The 14,667-nt window shown below is 38.8% G+C and overlaps 2 protein-coding genes across 2 annotated transcripts; both read left to right on the top strand.

The window, feature by feature from the left end:
* The first annotated feature begins 1 nt into the window (after position 1).
* Positions 2-6,100, top strand: ska1 (spindle and kinetochore associated complex subunit 1). Its single transcript, XM_026219495.1, has 7 exons — positions 2-126; positions 635-724; positions 3,035-3,159; positions 3,436-3,539; positions 3,697-3,837; positions 4,972-5,141; positions 5,359-6,100. The coding sequence occupies exons 2-7, from the start codon at positions 637-639 to the stop codon at positions 5,505-5,507; spliced, it is 777 nt and encodes a 258-aa protein (XP_026075280.1). The 5' UTR covers positions 2-126; positions 635-636; the 3' UTR covers positions 5,508-6,100.
* A 185-nt stretch (positions 6,101-6,285) lies between these two features.
* Positions 6,286-14,175, top strand: slc2a11l (solute carrier family 2 member 11, like). The gene is made up of 12 exons (XM_026219470.1): positions 6,286-6,387; positions 6,458-6,556; positions 6,802-6,962; positions 7,862-7,986; positions 8,075-8,204; positions 8,336-8,484; positions 8,701-8,891; positions 9,138-9,248; positions 9,369-9,470; positions 13,272-13,347; positions 13,444-13,571; positions 13,907-14,175. Exons 1-12 carry the CDS (start codon positions 6,364-6,366, stop codon positions 14,123-14,125), a joined length of 1,515 nt encoding a protein of 504 aa, XP_026075255.1. The 5' UTR covers positions 6,286-6,363; the 3' UTR covers positions 14,126-14,175.
* Positions 14,176-14,667: the final 492 nt, after the last annotated feature.

The following is a 14,667-nucleotide window of genomic DNA, read 5'->3' as shown; positions in this document are numbered from 1 at the left end:
TGACGAAAGTGCGAGGACGAATCACGAGGTGCGTTCGCTCTGTGTGTGTTTGAACATTGGCGCGATCTGACTTCACGTCCTCTGTAAAATACTCGAATCCAACCCATAAATAAGTCCAAAAGACAGGTAAGTATCATTACTTGCAATTGCATGCTTTTTTAATGTATAATACAGCCGATTTATTCACAAAAGTGTCGTTAGTTTGAGAAAAATACAAATTGTGTTTTAAAACGCGGCTATCGACAGTCGATATCCAGTAATGAAGAGTTTACGGACCGTGTTTTATTCCTGTAACCGATCATTTAGACAGTAGGAGACCTGTTTAACGGTGTTTTCTGTGTGCAATGTCAGCCAGTACGTTAGCTTTGTTGTTGTTGACGCGGTATGTAAGTGTCACGACATATATGGGCTCACAAAGACTAACCTGAAAGAAAGCAGCAGGATGAAGAGCTAAGAAAACCTCCGCTGAAAGCTTTCAAATATGTGGACACCTCGTGAATATGATTTATGCTAAGGGTGTTGCTAAGGATATCTGGCCTGTTCCTAGGGCGTTGCTAGGTAGAGGCGCTTAGTAGGGCCTGTGTTTGTCTTTGAATATGTGTTGACCCCTAATCTTTTTATCTCCTTTTTAAAGAAATGAATCACTGTGAGCTTGAAGAAGTGACGCACCACATCGACAACAAGATTTCCATGATTAAACGACTCCTGGAGCTCCGAGCTGTTGGTATGCTGCACCACACCAGTTATGAACCCAAAATAATTCACTGGGAAATAAAGCAGGAAATTCAATTTAATTTAATTCAATTCAAGTTTATTTGTATAGCACTTTTTACAATACAAATAATTGCAAAGCAACTTTACAGAAAGTTAAGTTTCTACAATATTTAGTAGTAGCTTATCAGTGGTGACTGTCAGTTTATGTGCATAAGACAGGAACATTATTAACAGCAATTATTGTATGATGCAATCACACTTGTAGCAATATTTGTTAGTTCTTTATGCTGTTTTACAGTTAGCATCATCTGGGGTCCTCTGAGGGGTCAGAATCATCACTTCTCAGATGTTCTGGATCCAGACTGGAGCTTAAATGTGTAAATCCTAGTTACATCCCATGGCAAAACAGAGAAACAAATAGAGACATAATTAGCGTTGCTGCTGTTCCAACAAAGTAAAATTAATCAGTTTAACCCAATATAAAGAGTAAGAATGCGCATTTGATCAGATGCAACTGCAGTCACAAGTTAAGAGGTGCATTATTTGAATGCTTGGCGAAAGATATGTATTTTTAATCTAGATTTAAACAGAAAGAGTGTGTCTGAACCCCGAACATTATCAGGAAGGCTATTCCAGAGTTTGGGAGCCAAATGTGAAAAACCTCTACCTCCTTTGGTGGACTTTGCTATCCTATGAACTACCAAAAGTCCAGCGTTTTGTGACCTTAGGGTGCGTGATGGATTGTAGCGTGGTATAAGGCTTTTTGTATGCAGGAGCTAAACCATTTATGGCCTTATAAGTAAGTAATAATAATTTGTAACTGATACAGAACTTAGTTGGTAGTCAGTGCAGAGACTGTACAATTGAGGTAATATGATCATATTTTCTTGACCTGGTAAGGAATCTAGCTGCTGCATTTTGGACTACCTGTAGCTTGTTTATTGAAGACGCAGGACAACCACCTAGAAGTGCATTTCAATATTCCAGTCTAGAGGTCATGAATACATGAACTAGCTTTTCTGCATCAGAAACAGATAACATGTTTCGTAGCTTGGCAATGTTTCTAAGATGGAAGAAGGTTGTTTTTGTAACATGGGAAATATGGTTTTCAAAAGAGTTTGCTGAAGTTGCTGTCTAATATACCACCCAGATTTCTGACTGTAGAGGAAGTAACAGTACATCCGTCTAGTTGCAAACTGTAGCCTACTAGATTTTGTGCACTGTTTTGTGGTCCAGTAATTAATATCTCTGTCTCATCCAAATTTAATTGGAGAAAATTATTGGTCATCCAATCTTTTACATTTTTAACACACTCTGTTAGCTTAGATAATTGGGAAGTTTCATCTGGTCTAGTTGAGATATATAGCTGAGTATCATCAGCATAACAGTGGAAGCTAATCCCGTATTTTCTAATAATATTACCAAGGGGCAAAATGTATATTGAAAATTTAAGGGGACCTAGGACGGATCCTTGTGGCACTCCGTATTTTACTGGTGATGAATGAGATGACTCCCCATTTAAATAAACAATGGGGAGTGTGATAATCGCTACCATAAACAAAAGGGTAGCGATTGGACAGGTAGGATCTAAACCATCTTAGAGCCTGCCCCTTGAAGTTTAAATGAAGTGAAGTTTATCATTAAATTTGCAGTATGCCAAGGACGATAACTACAATAATAACTATATAGATATAGTTGATAAAATTGCTCTAAATTTAACTGAATAGCAGATTCCACACCACAGCAGTAATGATAATGGCACAGAGGAACGAACGATACTGTTGAAATCGCTTTAAGAATTTTTTTTTCTTTTTTTTTTTCTGGCTGATGAATGATAAATACATTGACAGCCAGAATCCATCCTGACACTTTTTCTGACAACAGAAGCGCGTGCTTATAATATAAAGAAAACACTACTCTGCGTTAGTGTGGATGCTAATATAGTTAAATTGTTATTCTTGGCGTGAACAGGCCTTAATTGAACTCAATATGGTGATAAATTAAACCAGTCATAGTAATGTTTTTCAGTAATGAGCCGTTTTTTGATATACAAATTTGTACATGTAATTGTAGTTTATTTTTTTGGTTGCGTTTGCATGCATCCAAATAGTTGATGTTTACCAGTAAAGACACAACATAGGAGAAGGTCTTAATAAACATCACTATTTGACGCTCCAAAAAGCTAAATATTTTTGGTTGTCAAATTTTTGGTGCATCACTATCTGTTTCACAAATTGACTTGTATTTAATAGTTTTAAATTGTGTTCCTTGGTGGTGGTATGATTTATTAAGGTATGCCTCCTGTGTTTTTTTTCTTTAGCAAAAGATCCAGACAAACGGGGGACACTTCTCAAAATCGAGCAGGAAGTCTCTGCTATCAACGAGCTTCTGGATCGCTTTGAGAGATATGTGGGCGAGCAGAGAGGCTTGCTGAAGCATTTGAAGGTGTTATTTTTCATTCATATTTATTTCATAGATAATAACTGTAATTGTAACATTGAGTAAGCTTTTCGGAAATGCTAAATCAATTAAATCAATTGCTTCACAAAATGATCTACTCTTTCAAGTTTGATATTATGCTCTGTGAGCCATTGGTTTTGAAACTACATCAAGCAGTGTTTCAAAAGCACCCTTCACTAGGAACACTTTATCAGATATGATCCAAAGCTATATGTTTACTTTGGTTCTCTTATGTAAATCTTTTATTGATCTTGTCGACAGGATCTAGAAGGGTTTTTCCAGGAGGACGAACAGGATGCCCTTCACCTCAAGAGCAACATCCCTCCACACATGCCCAAAAGAGGCCAGCAAGCATCTCTGCAAGGGTATTTCCTGTTTTTGTGTTTCTTTCCTAACTATACCACAGTGGGATGATGGCTTATTCAGTTTACCTCATCATTAAGAAGCACAAAAAGCATGAACCACCTCAGATGGCTTCTATTTGACTGAAACTGATGAGTTTGGCTTTTGTTTTGTCTTCAGAGGAGGACAGGTGGCAGTTCAGAGCAGGCAGACAGATGCACCACCCGCCCCTCAGGAACAGGGTCCGCCCAGGAAACCTCAGCGCAACCAGATCAAAGAGATGGAGTTCATTACCATCCCAGAGTTTGACAGCATACCACCGTGAGTCCTTCCACAACTGTCTGAAAAGAGTCTGTGAGCAAATATAGTAAAGAACAGTAAACAGCAGCTCTTTTCCAAAACCCAGTGAGCCGCCTACATAGACAGCATCGTAGGCGCAATGCTGTTGTGAAGGATGTTTCAAAAGCTAGGCTACCATCTGAGATACCGTTTTTTGGCAATCCCAGAAAACACTGTCACATGATGTTTGTGCTGTGACAAAAAAATATGGAAAAACTATTTATAAATAGGCTGGTTTACCTAATATTTATGTGGTGTAAATTTTTGATTATAGTAAGCTGTTAGCTTTGCAAATTGTTTTGACTTTATAGAGTACAACAGTGCCAAGTATTTTACTCGTTCATTTTTCCCCGGTGGGGATTTTAAATAAAGTCCCAGAGTTTAAGCCATGAATCAAACCGACCAACAACAAGGTGAATTGCAACTTTACAAACTTTTATTTAAAGCAACAAAAAAAAGTTTCAGGCAAAGAAACGGTACTGTGTACTTAACAGCTTTAGTGATGGAAAGAACTACAATCCCCTGAAGCATTGCAAATCGCAGTCAAATTGAAAATGATAGCGGAATATAAAACTATTAATTTAAAGTTGTAGATTATAACTATAGAACCAATATGTTGTTATACTGTTTTCTGATTGGTGAAGATTTCTTTGCAGAATCATGGGTAATGTAGTTGTCCCTGTTTAATGCAATTGTCACAGTAGGTCTGTCTTTAACAATTTATTTAACAAGTTATTGTTAACAATCATTTCCCCTATGGAGAAACTAAATGGGATTTTTACTTCCGGAGCTCAACTGTTGCACTTTAAAAAAATCAGTGCTATTTGAGTGCTGAGTTGCTACAGTACCTACCTATGTAGATTATCTCAAAATGGTTATGATGACAATTCATTGTGGTTAGGAAAGTAGTTATCCATGTAGGTATCCGAAAGCAAGAGAGCTCACTAGGTTTTGGAACAGGAATGCCAGGATTAACCAATCAGAACCAGGTATCCCAGAGAACGAGGTAATGAGGTTCTGTTTTAATTCGGCATCTTTCAAATGTTTGATCAAATTCACATGCAGTTTATTCACTTTATGCTTTTATTTGAAAAGCCTTCTCTTGTGCCGTCACAGGTACATGAAAGGCCGTGTGACGTACGACCAGCTGAACGCAGCGGTGCAAAGCATAAACACAGCTGTGTCGTCAAAATATAAGATCCTCCATCAGCCAGTCAAAACCCTGAACAATGTGTCCCGCACGCTCCACCAGCGCTTTAAAGACCAAGAAACAAAGGACACCAAGGGTATCACCATTTTATCTGTCTGTCTCGTCCAGAGCTGCTGGTCAAAGGCTTATTTGACCTCATTTAGCACTGCAGTCCATCACGTATTAACAGTCTTGTCATATCTATTAACTGGTATAAGTGCTCTGATAACTAAGGTCATTTATCCTGGTCTGGTATTTAATAAGCTCTTACGGGCTGAAAGAGGTCATCCATCAACTCCTTTTGTTTCCTGCAGGTCAGTTTTTCATCGTGGAGCAAGATATCAGAGAGTTTGCCCAGCTGAAAGTGGACAAACGGTTTGTGGGCATGTTGAACATGCTGCGGCACTGCCAGCGTCTGAAGGAAGTCCGAGGCGGCGGTCTCACACGCTTCATCCTGCTCTAAGACTCATAGACGCCCACTTCTCCATCACATGGCTGAAAGATACTAAAAGATCTTTTAGTTGAGAGCCGTTTGCCGGGGAATGATCTTCAGTGTCCATTTGATTAAAAATAGAAATGATGTCTAATCATCTTGATTTGCATCTGCTCAATCTGAGGCCTAAAATCTGGCAGAGGAATGGATTTATGGCTAAACATAAATTACACACAGTCAAACATCAAATGCTGAAAGCTTTGTGTGCTTGAAAGATGTTGCAAATAAATTATATGATGATTTCAGAACTGACATTTGGTGTCAACTTTGTGTAATTTGTCATAGAACAAAAACTCATTATTTTTCTTCAATTAATGTCAGCAAAAGATTTAATTTGCTCATAAATCCAGAAGTGTTGTTCTAAGAACCCATTAGAAATTCCCATGGGCATCCCATGGTGGATTATCATTCCGGGTCGGACTACACATTGACTTTGTGAATTAACAGTTGGGTCGCTTTATCTGATGATGTAATTATAATTTGATTGCTGTATTGTTTATATTGGTGAGAAAGTAGAAAAGTATTGGAGCTTAAATAAAATTGCAGTTTTTGTAACCATCTCAGATGTCGGTGTCATTTCAAAAGTTCTGACATTTTAGTTTTATTCATTTGAGACAAGAGGCTCGAGTTCAAAGTACCCAGGAGACGTGTGAAGATGAATCTGACTCGTCAACTTTACCCTGCATTTCTCACCCAAAACTCAACCGAGCATGAAAAGTTACATATCAACCACTGTAAGTTAGGCATTTCTGTTCTTGCTTTGTCATCTTCATTTGTTAGAAAGACATAAAGACTCCATGCAGAGGACACTGCATTTACACATACGATGACGGGGGCTTTAAGAGAACTGGTAGGCCAGCTCTTACATTACATCGTAGTTTGATTGTCCAGTTTTCACAAAAATTGTTCTGTTTTTTCAGGCGAGAAGCCCTGTGCTTGTTGCAGCCATTTTCATATCAGGAATAGGAGGAACCTTTCAATACGGCTTCCATATCTCGGTCCTTAACTCACCATCACTTGTAAGTACCTGCATTTTTCAGTAAAAAAAAGGGTCTTGGGTTGATTTACTGTCTCTTTTGAGCTGCAAATAGAGAAGTTGGAGGTAATCAGTATTAATCAAATGCATTTCTGCCACTGTCATAATATAAGACATCCCCGAAGAATCGATACATATCAGAGCTTTTGAGTTGACCTGTGAAGTGATGTGGTTCAATAGGATGAAGTTAATGACATAATCAATTGAGACTTGTGCTTACATTGCAAGTTTATTAAAGAGCTGGTGAACAGCACCTGCCAGCAGCGTTATGGCCGCTCTCTGGAGCCCTGGGAGCTGTCCCTCATCTGGTCCTTCATTGTGTCCATGTACTGCATGGGAGGACTGGCTGGAACCCTGTATGCTGGACATCTGGCAGGCGCGTATGGAAGGTACTGGAAGTGACACTAGTCAGGTCATATGCTGATGCTGAAGAATGTCACGGGGATCATTCCCCCAAAAATAAAAGATAATATCCAAAAAAAGAAACCTGTATGAAACATTTTGGACCAATTTAATGTATCTTTTATAAAGCATTAATTTTCTTAAAATAAATAAAATGGTTGTGTTACTAGGTTGATTTTCAGGTGCTTACATGGATCCTTATATATTTCTGCAATTTCAGAAGCATCTGTGGAATAAAGCATTCTTAGAGTGTGAATCAGTAACCAAATGGCAGTACGGCAAGGGGTTAGATGGGCTTTTCATTCCAAAATTTACCTGAAATGATGCTAATGGCAATAAACAGCAGCTGATATTTCTTCAAACCGGTCCAATCTACATTAATGCTCCCCAAGTTCTGTTCTGTTCCTGTAACACAACTGGTAGAGCAAAAATAAAAAATGTGAATGCCCTTGCTAGGTGTGATCTTTCTTAAATCGATAGTTCACCCAAAAATGCAAATTATGTCATCATTAACTCACCCTCATCTTGTTACAAACCTGTATGCATTTCTTTTTCTTCATAAAAAAAAAAAAGATTTTTCGCATGATGTTGCTACTGTATTCCAAGCAATTAAAGTTAATGGTGACCAGGAGCTGGCAAGCTCAAAAATAATGACAAAATGCATCATAAAAGTAATCCATATATGACTTGTGCACTATATTTCATGTGTGACTTTAAAATACAGTCCCGGTCATCATCACTTTTATTGAATGGTAAATAGCAGCATGAACATCTTGCCGAACATCCCTTTTTTATTCTTATCTTTTTTTTTTGGTAAACTTTGTGGAATTTCAATTCATATAGGAGGAGCAGCAATTAAATACAGTGTGTTTTTAACCCTCCATAGGAAGACGACTCTGCTTTTGAACAACGTGGTGGCAATCTGTGGAGCTGTGCTGATGTTGTTGAGTAAAACCGCCCTCTCGTTTGAGATGATCATGGTGGCACGTGTCCTATACGGCATCAATGCTGGTGTGTTGGAAAATCTGTAAATGCATGCAAATGTCTTTTTAATTTTGTGCTGTTTTCTATATTAACTACTTGAGTGCTGTCTGTGCAGGTGTGAGTTTGACTGTCCACACCATGTATATATTGGAGTGCGCCCCCAAGAGGCTGCGTGGGATGGTTGGTGTGTCTGTGGCTACTTTTGTCTCAATGGGGAAGTTTTTTGGCCAGCTGCTTGGGATCAGGTGTGTCATTAACAGCAGGTTTATCTTCCTTGTTTCATTCACTGTCCATGTGTTGTTAACCAAATTTAACAAGTTAACCAAACTTATAAAGATTTAAACGTTAAAGCTTGGGTTTTGTGTGTGTGTCTCAGTGAGGTGTTAGGCACTGAGGAGCACTGGATCTGGCTGCTGGCCTTCAGCGGGGTCGCTGCTCTCCTGCAGCTGCTAACCCTTCCCCTTCTCCCTGAGTCCCCACGGTACCTCCTGCTGGAGAAGGCAGACAAACACGGCTGTGAGACAGGTCAGAACCACAGACGTTTACATAGACATTTATATTTCTTACAAAATTCATCTTAAATCATTTGTTCAAAATGTGAGACCATGTCATGGGAAAACAGGATTTCCAAATGTTCTTAGACATGTTTTAGTCAACAACAACAACAAATATTATATATATATGAATTTGAAAGTTTTTTTTAGAATTCTGGCGAGTTATTTGATGTTCAATATGTCTCAGCTCTGCGCAGGCTGTGGGGAGCTAAAAAGGACCCTGGACCAGAGATGGAGGAGATGTTGGCTGAACACACCTCCCTAAAGAGCGTGCAGATCCACGGGCTCATGGACCTCTTCCTCGACCACAACGTCCGCTGGCAGCTCCTCACCATCCTCGTCACGTTCGTCACGCTGCAGCTCTGCGGCATCAATGCTGTGAGTCACCCGCACCTGAAAACCATTGATCTGAGAATGCCTATTTCATCAAAACGCAAAACCATATGCCACAGTCTGTTCAGGAAATGTGCTTTATGGCTTCACATTGCAAGATAATTTACTTCCCGCTCAATTCTTCTTTTTGATGAAAGTGACTGCCATTATTTTCATCATTCAGTTCCAAAGATGAATAATGGAACTTGAAGATATTGTTATTCACATGGCCTGTGAATCATGTCTTTGTAGGTCTATCTCTATTCGTTTGATGTGTTTCAAGCTGCTGGTATTGCCAAGGAGAACCTGCGCTATGCCGCCCTGGGGACGGGCCTGTGTGAAGTCTCCACCTCTATTGCCTGTGTGAGCCGCTCTTTCTCACCCAAATATTTCATCTAAGCTCGAAACATGAGGTGGCCTGGTTTAAAGGAACCTACTGTTGTTGGTGTTTGTGTGTTTGTTTACTGTGCTATTTTGATCCAGGTGCTGATCATTGAGAGAACAGGGAAGAGAGTGCTTCTTTTTAGGGGTTACTTGTGCATGGCTGCCTCACTGGCCCTGCTTACACTCACACTTTACCTTCAGGTTTGCTTATTTTTTATTCATGTTTCATTGTTTAAGTACATCATATTTTCAAATCATATAGGTTTTGTGATTAATTATTATAGAAGACAAGAAGGCAAGTTACAGTTTCCATGCATGGCAAATAATTCAGATATTAACAAGAAGAGTGCTGATTGTGAGGTGATTTAAATTGCAGCTACATTTTAAGGGGTAGTTCACCAAAAAAAATTACATTTAGTCAGCATTTGATCTTATTCCAAATCCATATGATTATCTATCAACATGCAAAGAGATGTTTTGCAGAATATCAAACTGTTGTTTTTTTATATAATTACAGATACTACAGCTTCAAAAAAGACAAAAAAAAACTGTTTAATAAAAGTTCTGTGTTTTCTATTTAGATTTTCAGCATTCCACTTAAATAGTTTAAGTAAGTTTTAATAATCAAACGCAACTGTTATTAATTGATTTAATAAAAAACAACAACTTCAACATCGCATCCTTGTGGCGCGGCTGAAACAGAAGAACGTACGCGGCAAAAGGCCGCTACTGCAAACAAAGTGCAGTTTTTTATTTTAATTAATTTAATTAATTATTTTATTTGTAGTGGTAGTAGTACTGTTAATACATTAAGTAATATAGCACGTTAGAGCGTTGCGTTAGCGAGCAAGCTAGCGCAAGGTTGGGGGTTCGATTCCCCGGGAACACATAAGTAGAAATTGATAGCCTGAATGCACTGTAAGTCGCTTTGGATAAAAGCGTCTGCTAAATGCATACATTTAATTTAATTTAATTTTAATATACACTCACCTAAAGGATTATTAGGTACACCTGTTCAACTTCTCATTAATGCAATTATCTAATCAACCAATCACATGGCAGTGTGCACTTGCACTTAGGGGTGTGGTCCTGGTCAAGACAATCTCCTGAACTCCAAACTGAATGTCAGAATGGGAAAGAAAGGTGATTTAAGCAATTTTGAGCGTGGCATGGTTGTTGGTGCCAGACGGGTCGGTCTGTGTATTTCACAATCTGCTCAGTGACTGGGATTTTCACACACAACCATTTCTAGGGTTTACAAAGAATGGTGTGAAAAGGGAAAAACATCCAGTATGTGGCAGTCCAGTGTGCGAAAATGCCTTGTTGATGCTGGAGGTCAGAGGAGAATGGGCCGACTGATTCAAGCTGAAAGAAGAGCAACTTTGACTGAAATAACCACTCAATACAACCGAGGTATGCAGCAAAGCATTTGTGAAGCCCCAACACGCACAACCTTGAGGCGGATGGGCTACAACAGCAGAAGACCCCACCTGGTACCACTCATCTCCACTACAAATTGGAAAAAGAGGCTACAATTTGCAAGAGCTCACCAAAATTGGAAAAATGTTGCCTGGTCTTATGTATTCAGATTGTAAAGTCAGAATTTGGCGTAAACAGAATGAGAACATGGATCCATCATGCCTTGTTACCACTGTGCAGGCTGGTGGTGGTGGTGTAATGGTGTGGGGGATGTTTTCTTGGCACACTTTAGGCCCCTTAGTGCCAATTGAGCATCGTTTAAATGCCACGGTCTACCTGAGCATTGTTTCTGACCATGTCCATCCCTTTATGACCACCGTGTACCATCCTCTGATGGCTACTTCCAGCAGGATAATTCACCATGTCACAAAGCTCGAATCAATTCAAAATGGTTTCTTGAACATGACAATAGGTGCGTTTACATGGACACTTTTTGCTTCCATTGGATTGAATTCATTCTGATTGACGAATCCGAACATAGTGTTAACATGAACGCTGAATAAATTGATCAGGTTGATATGCGCGTTTAGATGTCACAGGCTTCTTATCAGATTTACTCCGATATGAATATACAGAGTTTCCCGCTGCTGTTTTAAAAAGCACACTTGATATTTATCTACTTCGGGTCCTAATTAGGCGACGACCAGCGCATTAACTGTGTGCTGCTTAACTTTACTTAAAAAAAAAAAAAGCTGTAAAAGTGTCCCTTCCCGCACCCAAAACTAGTCGTCTATTGATGAGAGTCTTAAGCGAGGACTGGTGGGACGTGGTCCTGTTCCACTTCACATACGCTGAGTGAAAGGGGAGTTTTATAATCACAGGACACTTAATTTATGACACTTGAGTCACCAGGAAGAACACCCTGTTCAGCGTGCCATACATCACTATTTCTACGTCACTGCGCATGCACAGTACTTTCCCGTTTCGGTTTTCAATCTGATCAAGTGTTCACATGTCCTCTCGCTCGGATTACAAAAGGGATAAACCACCCCTTACAATCCGATCAAAATTTTAGTAGGATCGAGCCAATTCAATCCGATTGACATGTTTATATATGACATTTTTATTCTGACTGTGCTTCTAGTCCCATTACGATCGGATTAGTAGTGTCCATGTAAACGCAGTTAATGAGTTCACTGTACTAAAATGGCCCCACAGTCACCAGATCTCAACCCAATAGTGCATCTTTGGGATGTGGTGGAACAGGAGCTTCGTGCCCTGGATGTGCATCCCACAAATCTCCATCAACTGCAAGATGCTATCCTATCAATATGGGCCAACATTTCTAAAGAATGCTTTCAGCACCTTGTTGAATCAATGCCACGTAGAATTAAGGCAGTTCTGAAGGCGAAAGGGGGTCAAACACAGTATTAGTATGGTGTTCCTAATAATCCTGGTGAGTGTATCTCTGTCACAGTTTCTTCAAGTTAAACCGAACTTTTATTTTGACGGATCGCTGTGAAGACCTTTAAGTTTCTGTGTGTGTATATGATATGAAGAATGTTTTTTCTCAAACCGTAAAATGAAGTGACTCTCAGAGCAGCTCTAGAGATTGTTTACGTACGAGCGCACTTCAGCATTTGTGTAGTTAACTAGTAAAATAGTCTTTTTGCGCCTTAATATTCACATCCCTAGTACATATTGTATTTTGATACAAGTGTACTGACCTACTTTTGAAGTATTCAGCCAAAATTCTGTGACATTCTGCGTTAAAAAGTAAATTATATTTCTGTGACTGGATTCTGTGATTCCGTCTGCGTTTTCTGCATCGCAAAAATCATAGGGCCCTATATATTCCATCTCTTCTGAAGTCATATTATGGTTTTGTGTGAGGAACAGATGAAATTGTTATTCACTGAAAATCTTTGCCACAGGTTTCAAGTCTCAGATTGTGCTTATTATATATTGAATGTGATTTGGGACTATTTCTATCAAGATGACATGACAAAAAACATCATAAAAGTAGTTCATATGAAGCATGTGGCGTATTTATTGTCTTCTGCATTCGTATGATAGTTTTGTGTGAGGAACTGACAATATCTTTGCCACAGCTTTCAAATCTCATGCGATTATTATATAATGAAAGTGAATTGGGGACTTTATTTCATGTCCTCTGCAGTCATATCATTTTGTGTGAGAAACAGACTAAATTTAAGTCAATATTCACAGGACGTTGCTTCTTTTATATAATAAAGGTAAATGAGGACGGAAGCTATCAATCTTTAAAAACACAAAAAAGCATCATAAATATAGTTTTGTGAGAGAAATGTAAGATGTTATTCACAGAAAACCTTGGCTACTGCTCTCAAATCTCATTCACACATATTCCACATATTTGGCATTTCCATAACGAATGTCATAAGAGTTTTGAACAACATGGTAAGAAATTAAACAACTTTAAGTGAGACAAACCAGCAAATAAGCATTAAATAAACTGATATTATTTAATGACTAACAAGCTTTATTTTACTGTTTATACTACATGAAACTATTCCTGAGATTGGATTTGTCTGGCTTTTGTAGGACTTTGTATCCTGGATGCCTTATTGCAGCATGGTGCTTATTTTCACCTACATATTCTTCTTCTCTAGCGGTCCAGGTACATCCACACATTTGTCTCCTGCAGTGAGACGTTCAGCTTCGTGCTTGTGGCCTTATTTCTTGGCAGTACTCTTGTGTATTCTCTCTTCCGCAGCCGGGGTGACAGCACCACTTCCTGGTGAGATTTTCACACAGTCCTATAAACCTCCGGCGTTCATGGTAGCCTGCATCCTCAACTGGGTGGGACTCTTCCTGGTGGGCATGCTGTTTCCTCTCATAGTGGTGAGCCTAAATAATTGTACGGCTTTATAATCTGTGTTTTGCTGAAAAATGAAAGGTGCAGAAATATTTTACACACAGAGAAATGTTTGAAAAATGTTTAAAAGATGCACACACACACACAAAAGAGAAGGAAGTTTTATTTGATATTAGTAGCCTAATAAAACTTTTTTTATTTTACATGAAGCTAGAGATTAACACAATAACAATATCCCTATAATAAAGGCCCTATTAACACCATGCACTTGCAGCAGTATAAGTCTAAGATGACGTAAAATGACAGAATACACCATTGAAACATCTTTATTCACAATTAGTCCTTTCTTTTTCCATTGCAGGAGCATTTGGATTATTTCTGCTTCCTCGTATTTTTCGTGTTCTGCTTCTTCTCTGGTGTTTTTGTGTGGTTCCACGTGCCTGAGACAAAGAATAAAACGGTTCTGGAGATCACAGAGGACTTTAAGAGAATGCACCAGAAGCGCAGACACTCACTACAGTCGAAACTGAGCTCAGTACACATAAACAACATCCAGACCACCATATGTACCAAGCTTTAGCACCAGTTCAGAATCAGTTGTGTAGTCACTGACCATTAAAAAGTCATTCGTTCTTGAGGCTGTCAACTGTTTGGTTATTCTGTTGGTGACATCAAGTTTGTAAGCCACATCCCATTTGTAAACTCAAAATCCAATTTCAATCAGAGGCGAACTGAATGTTGAATCAATATATTTGTACTCTGTCATGTCAAGGGACACTGATTCAGGTTTGGGGTGATACAGCTGCAGTGGTGCAGTCTGTAGAGGCTTGAGTTTCTGTCAAACCTCAGAGGTGTGATGAACTCTTACCACACCTAAGTTGTCAAATCAAATATTGGACTCCACCAAAATGACTGTAATGTTGCATCTCATAAATGATATTTATGGGGCTCCAAAAATAGCCTTAATGTTTATACCAAGTTGTATGCTATTATTCAATTACAGTGAATGTTTTAAAATGTTTTTAATGTGGTCTTGTTTGGATTGTCTATTAAAAAAAAATTATAATAATATTAAATAAAATTACTCAAAAACCAACAACCATAAAAACTGAAGAAATCCTT

Source organism: Carassius auratus, chromosome 35 (genome assembly GCF_003368295.1).
Source record: "Carassius auratus strain Wakin chromosome 35, ASM336829v1, whole genome shotgun sequence".
NCBI classification, from domain to species: domain Eukaryota; kingdom Metazoa; phylum Chordata; class Actinopteri; order Cypriniformes; family Cyprinidae; genus Carassius; species Carassius auratus.
This window is presented reverse-complemented; position numbering and strand designations above follow the sequence as displayed.

Excerpts from the sequence above, each read along its gene's own strand:
- ska1 (XM_026219495.1), top strand. The coding sequence starts at position 637 with ATGAATCACTGTGAGCTTGAAGAAGTGACGCACCACATCGACAACAAG. Across the intron at positions 3,838-4,971 it reads GAGTTTGACAGCATACCACC|GTACATGAAAGGCCGTGTGA; the intron begins GTGAGTCCTTCC and ends GTGCCGTCACAG. Across the intron at positions 5,142-5,358 it reads AGAAACAAAGGACACCAAGG|GTCAGTTTTTCATCGTGGAG; the intron begins GTATCACCATTT and ends TGTTTCCTGCAG.
- slc2a11l (XM_026219470.1), top strand. The coding sequence starts at position 6,364 with ATGACGGGGGCTTTAAGAGAACTG. Across the intron at positions 6,963-7,861 it reads CTGGCAGGCGCGTATGGAAG|GAAGACGACTCTGCTTTTGA; the intron begins GTACTGGAAGTG and ends AACCCTCCATAG. Across the intron at positions 8,205-8,335 it reads GGCCAGCTGCTTGGGATCAG|TGAGGTGTTAGGCACTGAGG; the intron begins GTGTGTCATTAA and ends TGTGTGTCTCAG.